Source organism: Oreochromis aureus, linkage group 9 (assembly GCF_013358895.1).
Source record: "Oreochromis aureus strain Israel breed Guangdong linkage group 9, ZZ_aureus, whole genome shotgun sequence".
Classification (NCBI taxonomy): domain Eukaryota; kingdom Metazoa; phylum Chordata; class Actinopteri; order Cichliformes; family Cichlidae; genus Oreochromis; species Oreochromis aureus.
In genome coordinates this window covers 32,723,184-32,739,287 of record NC_052950.1, presented here as the reverse complement: position 1 = coordinate 32,739,287, position 16,104 = coordinate 32,723,184, and the positions used below count along the sequence as shown (strand labels likewise).

Sequence of the window (16,104 nt, the reverse complement as noted above, 5' to 3'; positions counted from 1 at the left end):
ATATTACACTGTGAGAAGGTAACTGATCCAAAACCTCAGTAACATAAAATGAAACTGGATCTTATTGATTTACTGCAAAAGGACTGAAGAAGTGAAAGTTATCAGGCCTTATTCCAGTTTTTAAAAGAGAGTAAATTGTTTGGGAGGATATGAGTTTACACTCCACACCAGTAGGTGGCGGTAATGCACCTTTCAGTTGTTTGACAACCGCCAAAACAAACGTAAGAAGAAAGAAGAAGAAGAAGAAGGAAGGGGCGTAGCAAAGTAAGACTGTTCCATGAGAGGAGGTGTTTTCACAGAGAGCTGCTTTTTCATTCAGAGAATAAAGTAGTACCAACGTTTGGATCGATATCTGCATCGATCTGCCCACCCTTGTCTCCTGGATCGTAGCTGAGATCAGCGTGAACCACGTGGGTCTCTGCTCCCTGATCTGTTTCCTGTGTTTGGAAAGAGTTCCAGCTTCATCACGGAGTTTCTCTCGGTTTGTGGGCTCATCTAAAGGTAAGCACCGAGCTAACTTTACTGTGAGTTCAGTTCATGTTGAGTTTAGCTCCTGAATGAGGTCTTCTGCTGCTCTCCTCGGTGTCTGTTCACAGTTTAATGTCAACACGTTGAGAGAAGAGTGAGAGAGTGTTTGGAGAAAAAACACCAACTAATCATTAGCTCAGCATGCTGGGAGAAGTTGGAGCAGAAAAGTCTTTTCATTGTCCCTGCAGTTGTGTTTTTCTGCCTGCACCAAACCTCTACAGCCTCATTTCTATTTGAAGTGATAACAGGAAATGGATGAGAGCGATCTGCTGCAGTATCAGGGTCACAATAAACTTTATTGTCCAGCTGCTGTGGATGAACACATGAGAGGAAGTGAACTCCTACAAAGTCTCATTTTAATGAGTGTGGCTGCTGTAAAGTGATGCACAGGAAGATGTTAACAAAAACTAATGAAACAGAGATGAAAGTAAACAGTGTTCATATTTGAAAGCACAGAGAATAAAAATATATTGTGGTGGTTAATGTGCAGGAGAGTGTGAAGAATGTAATAATGTCTTCCTGTGTCAAACACAGCTGCAGTCAAAGCAGGAAGGAAAGCACTGAATCCACTGATCAATGGCCATGAGTACCATTCAGAGAAAGTTGGGGAGTTCAGTGGTGCTCGTTTCAGTCATTATGCAAATGCACTGTTGAAGATTGGGGAAACCTGCAGTCAGCTTAGACTGAAGAAGTCACTTGGATGAGTGACGAAACGTTTCTGCTACTGCAAAAGCTACGTCCAGATGAACAGAATCAAACTTTTAGGAATGGTGGAGGTGATGGGACTGGGGGGCTGAAGGAGTTGAAAGTGTGGGGTGGGGGAGTAACAGGTCTGTCCCTGTTTGTGGAAACCACAGGAGGAGCTGTTCATGCTGTTGCTGGGTGTGAATTGTTGATGGAGTCTTTAAACTTGTAGTTGCTGTTTTCCAGACTGAAGCAGAGTCGTTAGCTGAAAACTGGTTTTAGAGGTTCATTCAGGACACCTTCTCAGGCTCTTACAGCCTTACCTGTATCATAACAAAGTGTATAAACCCCAATCCACCTTTAACATGGTCCTTTGAAAATGCCAGAAAACACTGGGGCCAGCTTGTTTGCACAGTGTCTGAGGGTGGCAGGAGACACACTGTCTGGGCCAGGAGCTTTCCGAGCATTCAGACTCTTTGTCAAGAGATTTATTCTAAAGACACTTCTTCAGCTAAGAGTCTAAGGGTAGAAACACACACAGACGCTGCAGCATTTACTTGCAAGGGCGATCACAGAACGCTCACACCAGAGTGGGGGCCCTGCGATGCGCGCTCTGTTCTTGCACTTGTCTTTATTTATATACAAAAGTAATACAACAGTGAATACGTCTATTCATAGGCCGAGAAACGTTAGTGTGTAGGGAGTGAGGATAAGAGTGGTTCAGGTGTATGTGTGTGTGTTGTGGGATACAGAAAGACGCGGCCCCTCTTCTTGTTAGGGAGCGTCAGATAAGAGTGTCCAGCTCTCCTCTTCCTGGCAGGAGTGAAATAAACACAGCTTGTTCAGCTGTAAGAAAGAATTTATAAAACAGTCCTGTAGTGGACAACAGTCTAAGTCATCAAAAGGTCAACATCAGTATTCTATCATATGCAAACTTATATCATTAAAAGCTTATACTGACCACTAGAGTACAATTTTCTATTGACACTCTTAAACTGCTTCCTAACATTTGCTTCATGAATATGAAGTGTTGTAGTGGGAGAAGGTGGTGTGGAATCCTCCATGGTGTGGGGTGAGGAGGGGGTTTTGTAGGTAAAGTGTTTGATGGTGGTGATGGCTCTATGGTGGGGGAGAGGTGGGGAATGAGTGTCCAAAGTGTCTCCATTGTTGGGGCTGTTGGGGTGTGAAGGCTGCTTGATGGCTCGTCAAAAACGGCAGTAAAAGTCGTTAAGGGTGTTGGCCAAGAGCAAGTCATCAGTGGAGTGGAGGGTTTTAGGCTTGTAGTTGGTGATATTCATAAAACTTTTCCACACAGAGGCCGAGTCATTCTCTGAGATCTGCTGCTGCATCTTCTCAGAGTGCTGATGTTTAGCAATTTCCACCTCTTTAGTGAACCTGTACTTGGCCTCTCTGTAGCAGTCCCTGTCTCCGCTTCTGAACGCCTTTCTCTATAAACCCCAATCCACCTTTAACATGGTCCTTCTCCCAAACCTTCAAATAGGACTTTCTGGCCCTGTCATAGTAAAGGGCTGCTTAGAATATTAGAGCCAATGTCACAAAGTTCCTCCTGAAGTATAAGTGAGTGAGAGAGTTTCCTCACTTTGCAGCACAACACGTCTCACAAGATTTCTACAAGCAATCAGAGTGAAATTTGTACTTTGTGTTGTCAGATGAACATATGAGACACTTTGACTCTTCAGTGCAGTGTGGAGCCTAACAAAGATCTGTTTTGTGTCCCAGCTGATCAGCAGGAGGAGAAGAGTCTGACGGAGCAGCAGAGGAACATTTTCAGCCATCTGGACTCAGCTGAGTCACTACAGAGGAAACAATGAGCTCAACACAGAAGGTGAGGAAAATATCAGTTTCACCAAATAATCAGTCACGTCTAAAACTCTCATACTCTCAACCTTTTATATGACTGTGTTGTATATTATAATGTAGTATGTATTTTCAAATTATGTTTACAAACATTAAGAAGTCACAATCTATTATCATTAGTAGTAGTAGTGTTATTAATTAAATTTTCAATTCAATTCAGTGTTATTTATACAGCACCAAATCACAACAATAGTTACCTCAAGGTGCTTCATATTGTAATGTGGATCCTACAATAATACATACAGAGAAAACCCAACAATCACATGACCCCCTTTGAGCAGCACTTTGGTGACAGTGGGAAGGAAGAACTCCCTTTTAACAGGAAGAAACCTCCAGAAGAACAATGCTCACAGAGGGGCGGGGCCATCTGCAGAGAGCGGTTGGGGTGAAAAAAGGAAGACAGGATAAAATACATGCTGTGGAAGTACATTATTATTATTATTAGTATTAATACTAATACTAATAATATTATTATTGGGATCATTGCTGTATAAATAGACTTAATATTGTTTTATCACCCCAAAAAATATACGTCCAAAGCACCACAACGGTAGTCCGATATCAGGCAGTAAACACATTAAGTGTGTATATTTTCCCTTTATTTTTGAGTTTTTTTTGCTCATGCAAATTGAAATGCGATTAATATAGATTGAAAATGAAAGACATTTAATTGCCATTAATCAAAAATTAATCCAATGTTTTGTACAGTGAAACGTTTGAACAGTCATGAATTATTTTTAACACCAGGTTGGATGTAATGTGTTAGAACTACCAGCAGGTGGGGATAAGAGACCTTTAAGGTGTTTGGTGCCACACTCCACCTTCAGGTTTAAAACTAGTGTTAATGGAGGGAGTTTGAAGGTTCAGTTTGTTCCACGACTGCATTTCACTCACTGCCTCTGTTTGTATCTCTGTCACTGCAGGACCAACATGGAGCGAGAAGTCAGCGCTCTCAGGAGGCCGACAAACCTCACAGAAGAAAGAGAGAGAAAACATACACCTGTGACGAGTGTGGGAAGGATTTTACTGGGAAGACTAAACTAAAACACCATCAGGTCATCCACACTGGAGAGAGACCGTTCAGCTGTGACTTGTGTGGAAAGACTTTTTCCTGGAAGAATGCTCTAAAAAAACACCAACTCATCCACAGTGGAGTTAAAGCCTACAGCTGTGATCAGTGTGGCAGAGCTTTTACTCAAAGTGGCCACTTACAGAGGCATCTAGTTACCCACTCTGGAATTAAGGCATACAGCTGTGACATCTGTGGAAAAACCTTCAGTCAGAGAGGGCACCGAAATATACACCTACGCATTCACACTGGACATGATGTGTACTGCTGTGATCAGTGTGGCAGACAGTGTACAACCAACAGGCAGTTAAAACGCCACATGTTGACCCACACTGAGGAACGACCTTATAAATGTGACCTGTGTGAGAAGACTTTTAAATCTCCACATCACCTGAGACTACACCAACAGATCCACACCAGAAAGAGACTCTACAAGTGCAGTTACTGTGAGGTATGTATTTATATTGTTATCTGTGTTAACTGAAACAGTCAAATGTAATGGGACGTCTGCAGAGATGCTCTTTATTTCAGGCGACGTTCAGGATAAAAATGTTGAAGGACTGACTTACACTGTCTTTGTGTCTTTGTTTAGAAGCAGAGCGACACAGATGGATCCAGTTCTCAACCCTGTCATCACTGTGGTGGTGGGAAAGACTTTCGCTGTGACCTCTGTGGAAAAACTTTCAATTGGCAAGGCAACCTAAGAAGACATCAACGTCGACACACTGGAGACAAACTGAAATACTGCAAAGAATGTGGGAGAGGCTTCCCCACACCAACTGAGTTAAAAACGACATGAACTGATTCACAGTGGGGTTAAAAAGCACGTCTGTGATCAGTGTGGGTCATCCTTCACCACTGCAGTCACCCTTAAAAGACACAAACGAGTCCACACAGGAGAGAAACCATACAAGTGCAGACACTGTGACAAAAGCCTCTCATGTTCAAGTAGTCGTAACGATCATGAACGTACACACATGGAAGGAAACTACAGCTGTGACCAGTGTGACAAGACTTTCAGGAATCTCAGATCATACTCCAAACACAAACGATCCCACGTTACTAATAAACTGTTTCACTGTTACCAATGTGCCCAAACATTCACCTCATTGTCTGCTCTGTGCAAACATCAGCGTGATCACTCAAGGCTGAAATCACTCCCATCACTGGATCACAGTGAATCTGAAGAGACAGAAAGATCCTCTGGTTTCAGTGTCAGACTTAAAACCCTTGAGATCAGGCTCCACAGAGTTCAGATGGAATCTCCTGTAAAGATCTGATGAAAATGTTCCACTAGATGGATGTATAATCTCTTTTTCTGAAGGTTGCTCTCTTACTGTTTCTGCCAGTGCTGACTGCACAGATGTAATTCAGATCCATGTCACTGTTTGGAAGCATCAGAGAACTGCTGATGCTGGAAAGCTGCTGGTCAGTCTGATGGGCTGTTGTGTTGTTGTTGGTGATGCTGGATGAAGGGCTGGTGGAGCAGGTGAGCTCAGGTTGAGGGTAGATCCCGTCTGAGCTGCAGGTGATCCTTTGTCCTACTTGTTGGAGATTAACTTTACGGACTGGAGCTGGAAAATATCTAACAATAAAAGAAAAATATATTTCTAAAGAAGTCAGAAAGAGATTTTGTTGTCACAATTTTCCTTTTCTGTTTATTTCATGTTAACATGATTTAATTGAACAAAAATCATGTAAACATGAATCTCAGACCACAGTAAAATATAACATTTGTCTTAGTGTTTTGACACAGCATTTCTAAATACAGATAATGATTAATGATGTAACATGTCATGTATTCTTTATGTATTTGAAGTGTGATAAAATGACTGGATCAGTCCTGGTGTCACAGACAGGCCTCGGGGCTTCAAACCTCAGAAAGTCCTTTTGGCTCTCAGCTGAATTCCTCTGACACACTTTAACAACTATAAGTCAAAGGTCAGAGGTCATATGATTTGGTAATGACAATGCTGAATAACCACATCACTGATTAGGTATTGTAGTAACAACTCAGACTGTTATAATTATTTAGTTAATAATACGAGTTCATGATGTTGTTTCAGGTTGTTTGTGGTTCAGTTTCTTGCGTAGGTTGTAAATGTGGCAGCTTTAGTCTTTCCTGTCTTTTTAAAAAGAGTTTTGTTACCTTCCACGTTCAGGATGATGAACATTTCACTGATGGTGCTGGTGTGGCACTGGTATCTCCCCTCATCCTGAATGTTCACCTCTGTCAGCTGGAGTGAGGCGTTTCCTCTGGAGACCTGATCCTTGGAAAGTGAAGTTTTACTTCTGACTGAATATATGATCGAGCAGTTATATAAACATGAATCTATCCACGGAGCTCCTCCTCGCCTGCTGTGCATCCGTGTTCAGCAGCCTTTCATCTGTTTCTCAGGTTTTGTATATTAAATAGTACCTGCTTCTGGGGTTCGACATGTTTCGGTTGTCTTATTTTACGTATATAATTAAGATGTTGTGAATAAGTATTTCAGTTGTATCCCGTAGTTGTTTGCTTGACATCGAGCTTTATCCAAGGAAAAGATTTAGCCATCCTTATATTTTGCTTGTTTTATGTTATTCTATTTTTGCACAACTCTGTTGCTTGTGAAAACAAAAACACTGTCTGTCAATCCTCCAAAATCACACTTGGATTATAGTTGGACTGATTTACCAGGTGGTGATACAAAAAATAAAATGTCTAAGATATTTAAATCTATAGAACATAATCAACAACAGAGACCAGACCTGACAGTGTGAAACATACTGTATTTGGCAAAAATATATATACAACAAAATATAATAAAAATAATTATAAACAAAAATATTTTTTGAATAAGTGTTTTCATTAAGTGTTAGATAATAAACTCAAAAAGCTGCACTGTACCATAACAGCCAAGGAGCAACAAAGTCAGTGTCCACGTCTACCTCACATTAAACAGACATATTTCATATGAAATGACTGAAATGTAAAACAGAAAGCTGACTAAAATATTTAAATTCTCTTGAAAACGCCATGAATGGTTTTCATGGGTACCCCCTTTAATGAGCTGATGGGGGCACCCATTGTATTTATAACTGAAGCAGAGTCTCTCCGAGTGAACGTCCAGATGTGATCAATAGTGAGTCAGGATGTGATTCTTTCAAGAGTCGTGGTGAGAATTACATAAATATTGGAAATTGGAAAAGTTGTTGCTTAAGTTTTTATAATAGCAATTTGCATGCACTCCAGAATGTTATGAAGAGTGATCAGATGAATTGCATCGTCCTTCTTTGCCATGAAAGTTAACTTAATCCCAAAAAACCCTTACCACTGCATTTCATTGCTGTCAATAAAGGACCTGCTGAGACCATTTCAGTAATCGTCTTCTTAACTCAGCACAAGGCTGGAGATCATCATGTCAGGCTGATTGTGTTAGAATGGCAGACCTGACATGTTAAATGGAGGGTGATGCTTGAAATCATTGTTCTTCCATTGTTAACCTGCAAAGAAACGTGTGCAGCCATCATTGCGTTGCATGAAAATTGGCTTCACAGGCAAGAATATTGTGGCTACTAAGACTGCACCTAAATCAACAATTTGTAGGATCATCAAGAACTTCAAGGAAAGACGTTCAATTCTTGATAAGAAGGCTTCAGGGCGTCCAGAAAGTCCAGCAAGCGCCGGGATCGTCTCCTAAAGAGGATTCAGCTGCGGATGTGAGCGCATCTGCATGCACAGTAAGGCGAAGACTTTTGGAAGATGGCCTGGTGTCAAGAAGGCAGCAAAGAAGCCACTTTTCTCCAAAAAACACATCAGGGACAGATTGATCTTCTACAGAAAGTATGGTGAATGGACTGCTGAGGACTGGGGCAAAGTCATATTCTCCAATGAAGCCTCTTTCCGATTGTTTGGGGCATCTGGAAAAAGGCTTGTCTGGAGAAGAAAAGGTGAGCGCTACCATCAGTCCTGTGTCATGCCAACAGTAAAGCATCCTGAGACCATTCATGTGTGGGGTTGCTTCTCATCCAAGGGAGTGGGCTCACTCACAATTTTGCCCAAAAACACAGCCATGAATAAAGAATGGTACCAGAACAGCCTCCAACAGCAACTTCTTCCAACAATCCAACAACAGTTTGGTGAAGAACAATGCATTTTCCAGCACGATGGAGCACCGTGCCATAAGGCAAAAGTGATGACTAAGTGGCTCGGAGACCAAAACGTTGAAATTTTGGGTCCGTGGCCTGGAATCTTAATCCCACTGATAATTTGTGGTCAATCCTCAAGAGGCGGGCGGACAAACAAAAGCCCACTAATTCTGACAAACTCTAAGAAGTGATTATGACAGATTGGGCTGCTATCAGTCAGGATTTGACCCAGAAGGTGATTGAGAGCATGCCCTGTTGAATTGCAGAGGTCCTGAAAAAGTAGGGCCAACACTACTTTTACACAGCAGTGGAGAGTAGACTTTATCAAAGTAGATGTCTTTCTGAAAGTGCTGTAACTAAGTTTAAGAATATAATCCACCCACTGTTATCATCTTCAATGCCCTGTACCAACATAGAGCAGAGCAGCTAACTGAACGCTACTCCAACAGAGGTCGATTATCTTGTTAATAATTTTACCTCCTCACTACGTACGACTCTGGATACTGTAGCTCCTGTGAAAACTAAGGTCTCAAATCAGAAGTACCTGACTCCGTGGTATAATTCTCAAACACGTAGCCTAAAGCAGATAACTCGTAAGCTGGAGAGGAAATGGCGTGTCACAAATTTAGAGGATCATCATTTAGCCTGGAGAAATAGTTTGCTGCTTTATAAGAAAGCCCTCCATAAAGCCAGAACATCTTACTATTCGTCACTGATTGAAGAAAATAAGAACAACCCCAGGTTTCTCTTCAGCACTGTAGCCAGGCTGACAAAAGTCAGAGCTCTACTGAGCCAACCATCCCTTTAACGTTAACTAGTAATGACTTCATGAACTTCTTCACAAATAACATTTTATCATTAGAGAAAAAATTACCAATAATCATCCCACAGATGTAATATTATCTACAGCTACTTTTAGTACCATTGATGTTAAGTTAGACTCTTTTCTCCAATTGATCTTTCTGAGTTAACTTCAATAATTAATTCCTCCAAACCATCAACGTGTCTTTTAGACCCCATTCCTACAAAACTGCTCAAAGAAGTCCTGCCATTAATTAATTCTTCAATCTTAAATATGATCAACCTATCTCTAATAATCGGCTATGTACCACAGGCCTTCAAGGTGGCTGTAGTTAAACCTTTACTTAAAAAGCATCTCTAGACCCAGCAGTCTTAGCTAATTATTGGCCAATCTCCAACCTTCCTTTCATATCAAAAATCCTTGAAAGAGTAGTTGTCAAACAGCTAACAGATCATCTGCAGAGGAATGGCTTATTTGAAGCGTTTCAGTCAGGTTTCAGAGCTCAGCACAGCACAGAAACAGCTTTAGTGAAGGTTACAAATGATCTTCTTATGGCCTCTGACAGTGGACTCATCTCTGTGCTTGTCCTGCTAGACCTTAGTGCTGCGTTTGATACTGTTGATCATAATATCCTATTAGAGCGATTAGAACATGCTGTAGGTATTACAGGTACTGCACTGCAGTGGTTTGTATCATATCTATCTAATAGACTCCAGTTTGTTCAAGTAAATGGAGAGTCCTCTTCACACACTAAGCTCAATTATGGAGTTCCACAGGGTTCAGTGCTAGGACCAATTCTATTTACATTATACATGCTCCCCCTAGGCAGCATCATTAGAAGACATAGCATAAATTTTCACTGCTATGCAGATGACACGCAGCTCTATCTATCCATGAAGCCAGGTAACACACACCAATTAGTTAAACTGCAGGAATGCCTTAAAGACATAAAGACCTGGATGGCCGCTAACTTTCTGCTTCTTAATTCAGATAAAACTGAGGTTATTGTACTTGGCCCTGAAAATCTTAGAAATATGGTATCTAACCAGATTCTTACTCTGGATGGCATTACCTTGGCCTCCAGTAACGCTGTGAGGAACCTTGAGTCATTTTTGACCAGGACATGTCCTTCAACGCACATATTAAACAAATATGTAAGACTGCTTTCTTCCATTTGCGCAACATCTCTAAAGTTAGAAATATCCTGTCTCAGAGTGACGCTGAAAAACTAGTTCATGCATTTATTACTTCCAGGCTGGACTACTGTAATTCATTATTAACAGGATGTCCTAAAAACTCGCTGAAAAGCCTTCAGCTGATCCAAAATGCTGCAGCAAGGGTCCTGACAGGGACTAGAAAGAGAGAGCAGATTTCTCCTGTTTTGGCTTCCCTTCATTGGCTTCCTGTTAAATCCAGAATTGAATTCAAAATCCTGCTCCTCACATACAAGGTCTTAAATAATCAGGCTCCATCTTATCTTAATGACCTTGTAGTACCATATCACCCTATTAGAGCACTTCGCTCTCACACTGCAGGCTTACTTGTTGTTCCTAGAGTATTTAAAAGTAGAATGGGAGGCAGAGCCTTCAGTTTTCAGGCCCCTCTTCTGTGGAACCAGCTTCCAGTTTGGATTCGGGAGACAGACACTATCTCTACTTTCAAGATTAGGCTTAAAACTTTCCCTTTTGCTAAAGCATATAGTTAGGGCTGGACCAGGTGACCCTGAATCCTCCCTTAGTTATGCTGCAATAGACGTAGGCTGCCGGGGATTCCCATGATGCATTGAGTTTTTCCTTTCCAGTCACCTTTCTCACTCACTATGTGTTAATAGACCTCTCTGCATCGAATCATATCTGTTATTAATCTCTGTCTCTCTTCCACAGCATGTCTGTCATCCTGTTTTCCTTCTCTCACCCCAGCCGGTCGCAGCAGATGGCCGCCCCTCCCTGAGCCTGGTTCTGCCGGAGGTTTCTTCCTGTTAAAAGGGAGTTTTTCCTTCCCACTGTCGCCAAAGTGCTTGCTCATAGGGGTTCATATGATTGTTGGGTTTTTCTCTGTATTTATTATTGTGCTATCTACTGTACAATATAAAGCGCCTTGAGGTGACTTTTGTTGTGATTTGGCGCTATATAAATAAAATTGAATTGAACACTGCAAATACTGACTCTTTGCATAAATGTCATGTAATTGTCGATAAAAGCCTTTGAAACATATGAAGTGCTTGTAATTATATTTCAGTTCATCACAGAAACAACTGACAACAAAGATCTAAAAGCAGTTTAGCAGCAAACTTTGTGAAAACTATTTGTGTCATTCTCAAAACTTTTGGCCACGACTGTACTGGTCACTTACAAAGCAGCTGCCTCTGTTCCAGTTCATCTATCCCTGCTTTTGTCTTTACTGATTAAATCCAGAGTAGAAACAAGAGTCTGATACATAAAAACATCCATGCAAAGTGCTCAAACTGTGGTACCATTCACACTGAAATCACGAGTTAGATGACTTCAAAAAACAGATCTAAAGCAGGTTTTCCATCTATGAAAGTTCCTGTTGAGTTTACATGAGAGACAAAATTATTTCAGCTCCTAATTTGATTCCAGGAACAATGTGAGCATTCAAAGTTGGCATTGAAGATGTTTTTAAAATATTTAAAAATCTAAAGTAAACTGTACTCATTAAACTGAACATATTAATACTGCTTTGAGATTTACATCGAAAAATAATTACAGATGATAAAAATATTTCAACACCAATGTAAAAATGTCAATATAAAGTTGATATTTCATGTAAAACTGCAAATTTTAGTGCAGAGTTGGTGAAAGTCTGCTTTAGAATTAGATTTTGTTCACATTTATCTCGTTTTATTTCCAGGCTTGACTGTTGTAATTCATTTATAATCAGGTTGTTCTAAAACTGCCAAATAAACATCCAGTTAATCCAAGAAGCTTGAGATTAAAAATATTGGGTGATATGTAAGAACCAGCAGGGAAAATCTGAGAATATAATCAGAAACAATTACAGTATTCAAACTTATCAAAGAAATTGTTCAACACATTTTCACATGCAACACCTTGAATAATCAGGCCCCATCACATCTTAATAACCGTATAGTACCGTATGATCCCAACAGAGCACGTCGCTGTCAGACTGCAGTCGTACTGGTGATTCCCAGTCTTTAAAACTAGAATGGGAGGCAGAGCCTTCAGCTTTCAGAATCCTCTCCTGTGGAACCAGCTCCCAGTTTGAATTCAGCAGACAGACTCTTCTTTCTGTTTCCTTCCCAGCATCAAAGTCCTCACTGTCTGCTTGTTGAGGTTTTACACTAATACTGCAGTTTGGACAAAAGTCGCAGCATCTGTGGGACACTTTTAGTGTAAAAACTGATAAAACATTATTTTACCTTCATGTGACCCTGAGACTCCTTTGTAAATATTGTTTGGTGTCACATGGCATTTCTTTCCTCACAGGAAAACTGGCTTCAGTGATTCATGAAAAGCAGCATTTCTGTTAAATGACAATAAAAACAATCACATACTGTGTATTCATCATGAAGCACAACTTCTACAGATTTAAATAAGCTGCAGTGATTCCAGCTGTTTGATTTTCTATGATATCATATCAGATATGCATAGTGGTGAAATAATTTCAATCCTGAATTCAAATGAATTAGTAATAATCTATTAATTATTTATTAAAGCATATCAAAAAACTAGAAACTAGACTGAATGTAGAGAACAGTTTGGACCTTTAGATTTCACACTGTTCACAGAGAGCTGCTCTGTGTTTTAAGACATAAGATTTAATCATGTTCTGGTTTCACTCTTCAAAGTTTTCTCACATTTTCTTTGTAACCTGACGAATGTTTTACAAACCATGAAAAATCATCAATAAAAACAACAAACACAATATTAAGATGGAATTAAATACTGTGTGTAAAATGTCTTTTTACCTGATTATTCCACAGTACCAGGAGAGTTACTAATAAGGCTAAAACTACAATGACCCCTCCTACGATTGCTCCAACATTGGATGAATTCCCTGAATCTGATTATTTGCACAGGAGTCTCCACTATCAGCAATACCTGGTGTGAATGCGTGTGAGTGAATGTATGTAAATGGACGGTGACTGGACAGACGATGTGGACTAAAAGTTGGACCGACTGGACACAGAGATAAAGACTGGACTAAGGTTAAACACATGACTGATAACTGTTCTGTTTTAAGTTTTCTTTCTTATAACACAGATTGGATCATAAGTGGGGAAAACTGAGTATGAAATGTGAAGTTCAGGTTAACACACAGGTTTTGTTCTAGGAAGTTCCAAGGATGCAGGCTCTGGATGGAGCCAAGAGTTTGAAAAGATTTGACATGATGATTAAATTGATTTCATTCCTTAAACACAGGTTTGCAGGGCTGGAGCAGATATACCTGAGAGGAGGATTGCTGAGGTGTTTTGAGAAATGATATGACTAACCTTTTTCTTTAAATTTCCTAAGCTCAGGTGAAGCATTTTGAGTTTGTGACACATAAGATGTGTCAAAAGGGGATTTAAGGTTTAATTTGAAATGGGTTTTAGGATCATTTTTTGACTTTTGGGGTTTTTGATAATTGAGATATGGTAAAACTGAGGCAGAAATTGTTATTTTCATGTTTAAGTTAAAGGATTAAAATGAACTGAATCCTGTGTAGAAGATAAAATGCCGGTGTTCATAAGAAGCTGTACACCAAACTTAAAGGGAAACTGCGGACACTTTGAATAAAAGATATGCTTTGGGGAAAACTAGCGAAGATTTTAGGAGTAGAAAATGTTTTTGTTAGGATCCCTGGGTCATCGACCCAGTGGTTTGTGTTTTGGTTCTTTGAGTTTGTTATTTCATTATATTCTAGTTTTGCTTTTTGGGTTTTTGGATTATTCTTAGTTTAGGTTCTCTGGGTGGGTTCTGTTAGAGTTTTAGTGTTCTGGTTTTCTGTCTGTGATTCTGAGTTGCTGTCTCCCCTGTTTGCTGTATCCCCACGTCCAGTCAGTGTCTGTGTCTGCCCTGGTCCCACGCCTTTGTTCCCTTTGTTATAATGCCTGCCTGTGAGTCTGTGTTATGTTTCCTGTTTTACTTTGAAAGTCCATGTCTCATGTTAGTGTATCTGGTTTTGCTCTCCTTGTCTCGTTAGTCCTGATTTGCCCCAGCTGTGTTTCCCTCCTGTTGCCCATTCTCTGATTGCTCCTCTGTGTACTTAAACCCTGTGTTTCTTTGAGTCAGTGTCGGCGTCGTCCCTCATGCTGTGTGTATCTCCTGTGGCTCCCTGTGTGTGTTTCGTTAGATTCTTTTCAGTTTAGGTTTTGTAGATTTTCTTTGTTCAGCAATAAAGCTGTTTTGAGTTCACCGCTTTTGTCTCCGGAGTCTGCACCTTGGGTCCTATTCCTGTCTGCACACAGCCGTAACATGACAGTTTTATTTCTTTTGATTTCTAGAATAAGTGGTTATGATGCAGGCTTACACATACAGATATTACAAAGATTTAATTCTAGGGTAGAGGTGAAACACAGTTTGCTTTGTCTTTGTGTAGGAACTGGTGACGCAGAAGCTGTAAAGATAGACATGCCATGAATAAGTTGATAGGAAACATGTCGAGACAGCCATATAGGGCAAAGGTGGTAGAGCTTGTAATTGTATGAGAGCTTCTTAAGAGGGTGTTAAAAGTGTCGCTTACCCAAATGAATAACATTGAAGATTATATACGTAGAAGTGATTTTTATACACACATGCGATTGTGCTCATTCAGAGTTGTTGCTTGGTCGGAGGAGACACTATGGTGTGAAAGACGTGTTTCCGGGGCTCCGCAAAGCAGTGACAAAAATATTCTTTAAGACGCATCCGCACTTTCTATATCAGCCCTGTGGGCTCTAAATAACCCTTTTCGCACGCCGGGTACCCGCTTGTTTATTTATTTTCACTTTTTCATTCTCTGAGGTCGGAAACCTACTTTGGACAACTTCTGGGAAAGGCATGAGGAGTTTCCTTCCTGGTTGGCTGTGGCGACCGTCAGCGGCTGCGTCCGGACAATCAAGTTCTCCTACTAAAAGTCCCACCATTTGCCCTTTATTCTCTTTTTTTTGTATAATGGCAGATAAGAGGGAGCAACGTCGAAAACGGGTCAGGCCGGTAGCGGGTGGTTCACAGAGCCCGGAGCTGGGTCGCGAATCTCAGCGTGACGTGGCTATCATGGAGAGCAGCCACGAGCAGGGTGCGGGCGCACCGCTCGGCGAAGTCACATTTGCCAGAGCATTGGAGGCTCTGAAATGGGACATCTGCGACAAGCTTGAATGCAAGATCGATACGGTGACCCATACACTGCGGTCAGAAATATCATCTGTGAAGGCTGAGTTTAAAGCTGCTATAACCATCCTACAGGCCACCGTTAATGCTCAAGGGACCACCATTAAAGATTTGGAGCTTTCAGCTACAACCTGCAGTGACGACCTGACTTCTCTTCAATCTGCTGTAAGTGTTCTAACGGAGGAGGTCAGACAACTGCAAGCTAAATGTGAGGATCTAGAAGGAAGATCAAGGCGCAATAATATTCGCTTTATTGGCATCCCCGAGGGTTTGGAGACTTCTAACCCTAGGGAGTTTATTTCCCATCTCCTGCAAGATCTTCTGAAACTGAATGAAGCACCTCTGTTAGATCGGGTTCACAGGTCCCTTGGACCAATAGTGTAAAAACTGATAAAACATTATTTTACCTTCATGTGACCCTGAGACTCCTTTGTAAATATTGTTTGGTGTCACATGGCATTTCTTTCCTCACAGGAAAACTGGCTTCAGTGACTCATGAAAAGCAGCATTTCTGTTAAATGACAATAAAACAATCACATACTGTGTATTCATCATGAAGCACAACTTCTACAGATTTAAATAAGCTGCAGTGATTCCAGCTGTTTGATTTTCTATGATATCATATCAGATATGCATAGTGGTGAAATAATTTCAATCCTGAATTCAAATGAATGAGTAATAAT

General features: G+C 40.7%; 1 protein-coding gene across 1 annotated transcript; it reads left to right on the top strand.

Annotated features, from left to right (window-relative positions):
• Positions 1-3,040: 3,040 nt before the first annotated feature.
• Positions 3,041-6,702, top strand: LOC120441764 (gastrula zinc finger protein XlCGF49.1-like). The gene is made up of 3 exons (XM_039617155.1): positions 3,041-3,058; positions 4,014-4,610; positions 4,752-6,702. The coding sequence occupies exons 1-3, from the start codon at positions 3,041-3,043 to the stop codon at positions 4,956-4,958; spliced, it is 822 nt and encodes a 273-aa protein (XP_039473089.1). The 3' UTR covers positions 4,959-6,702.
• Positions 6,703-16,104: the final 9,402 nt, after the last annotated feature.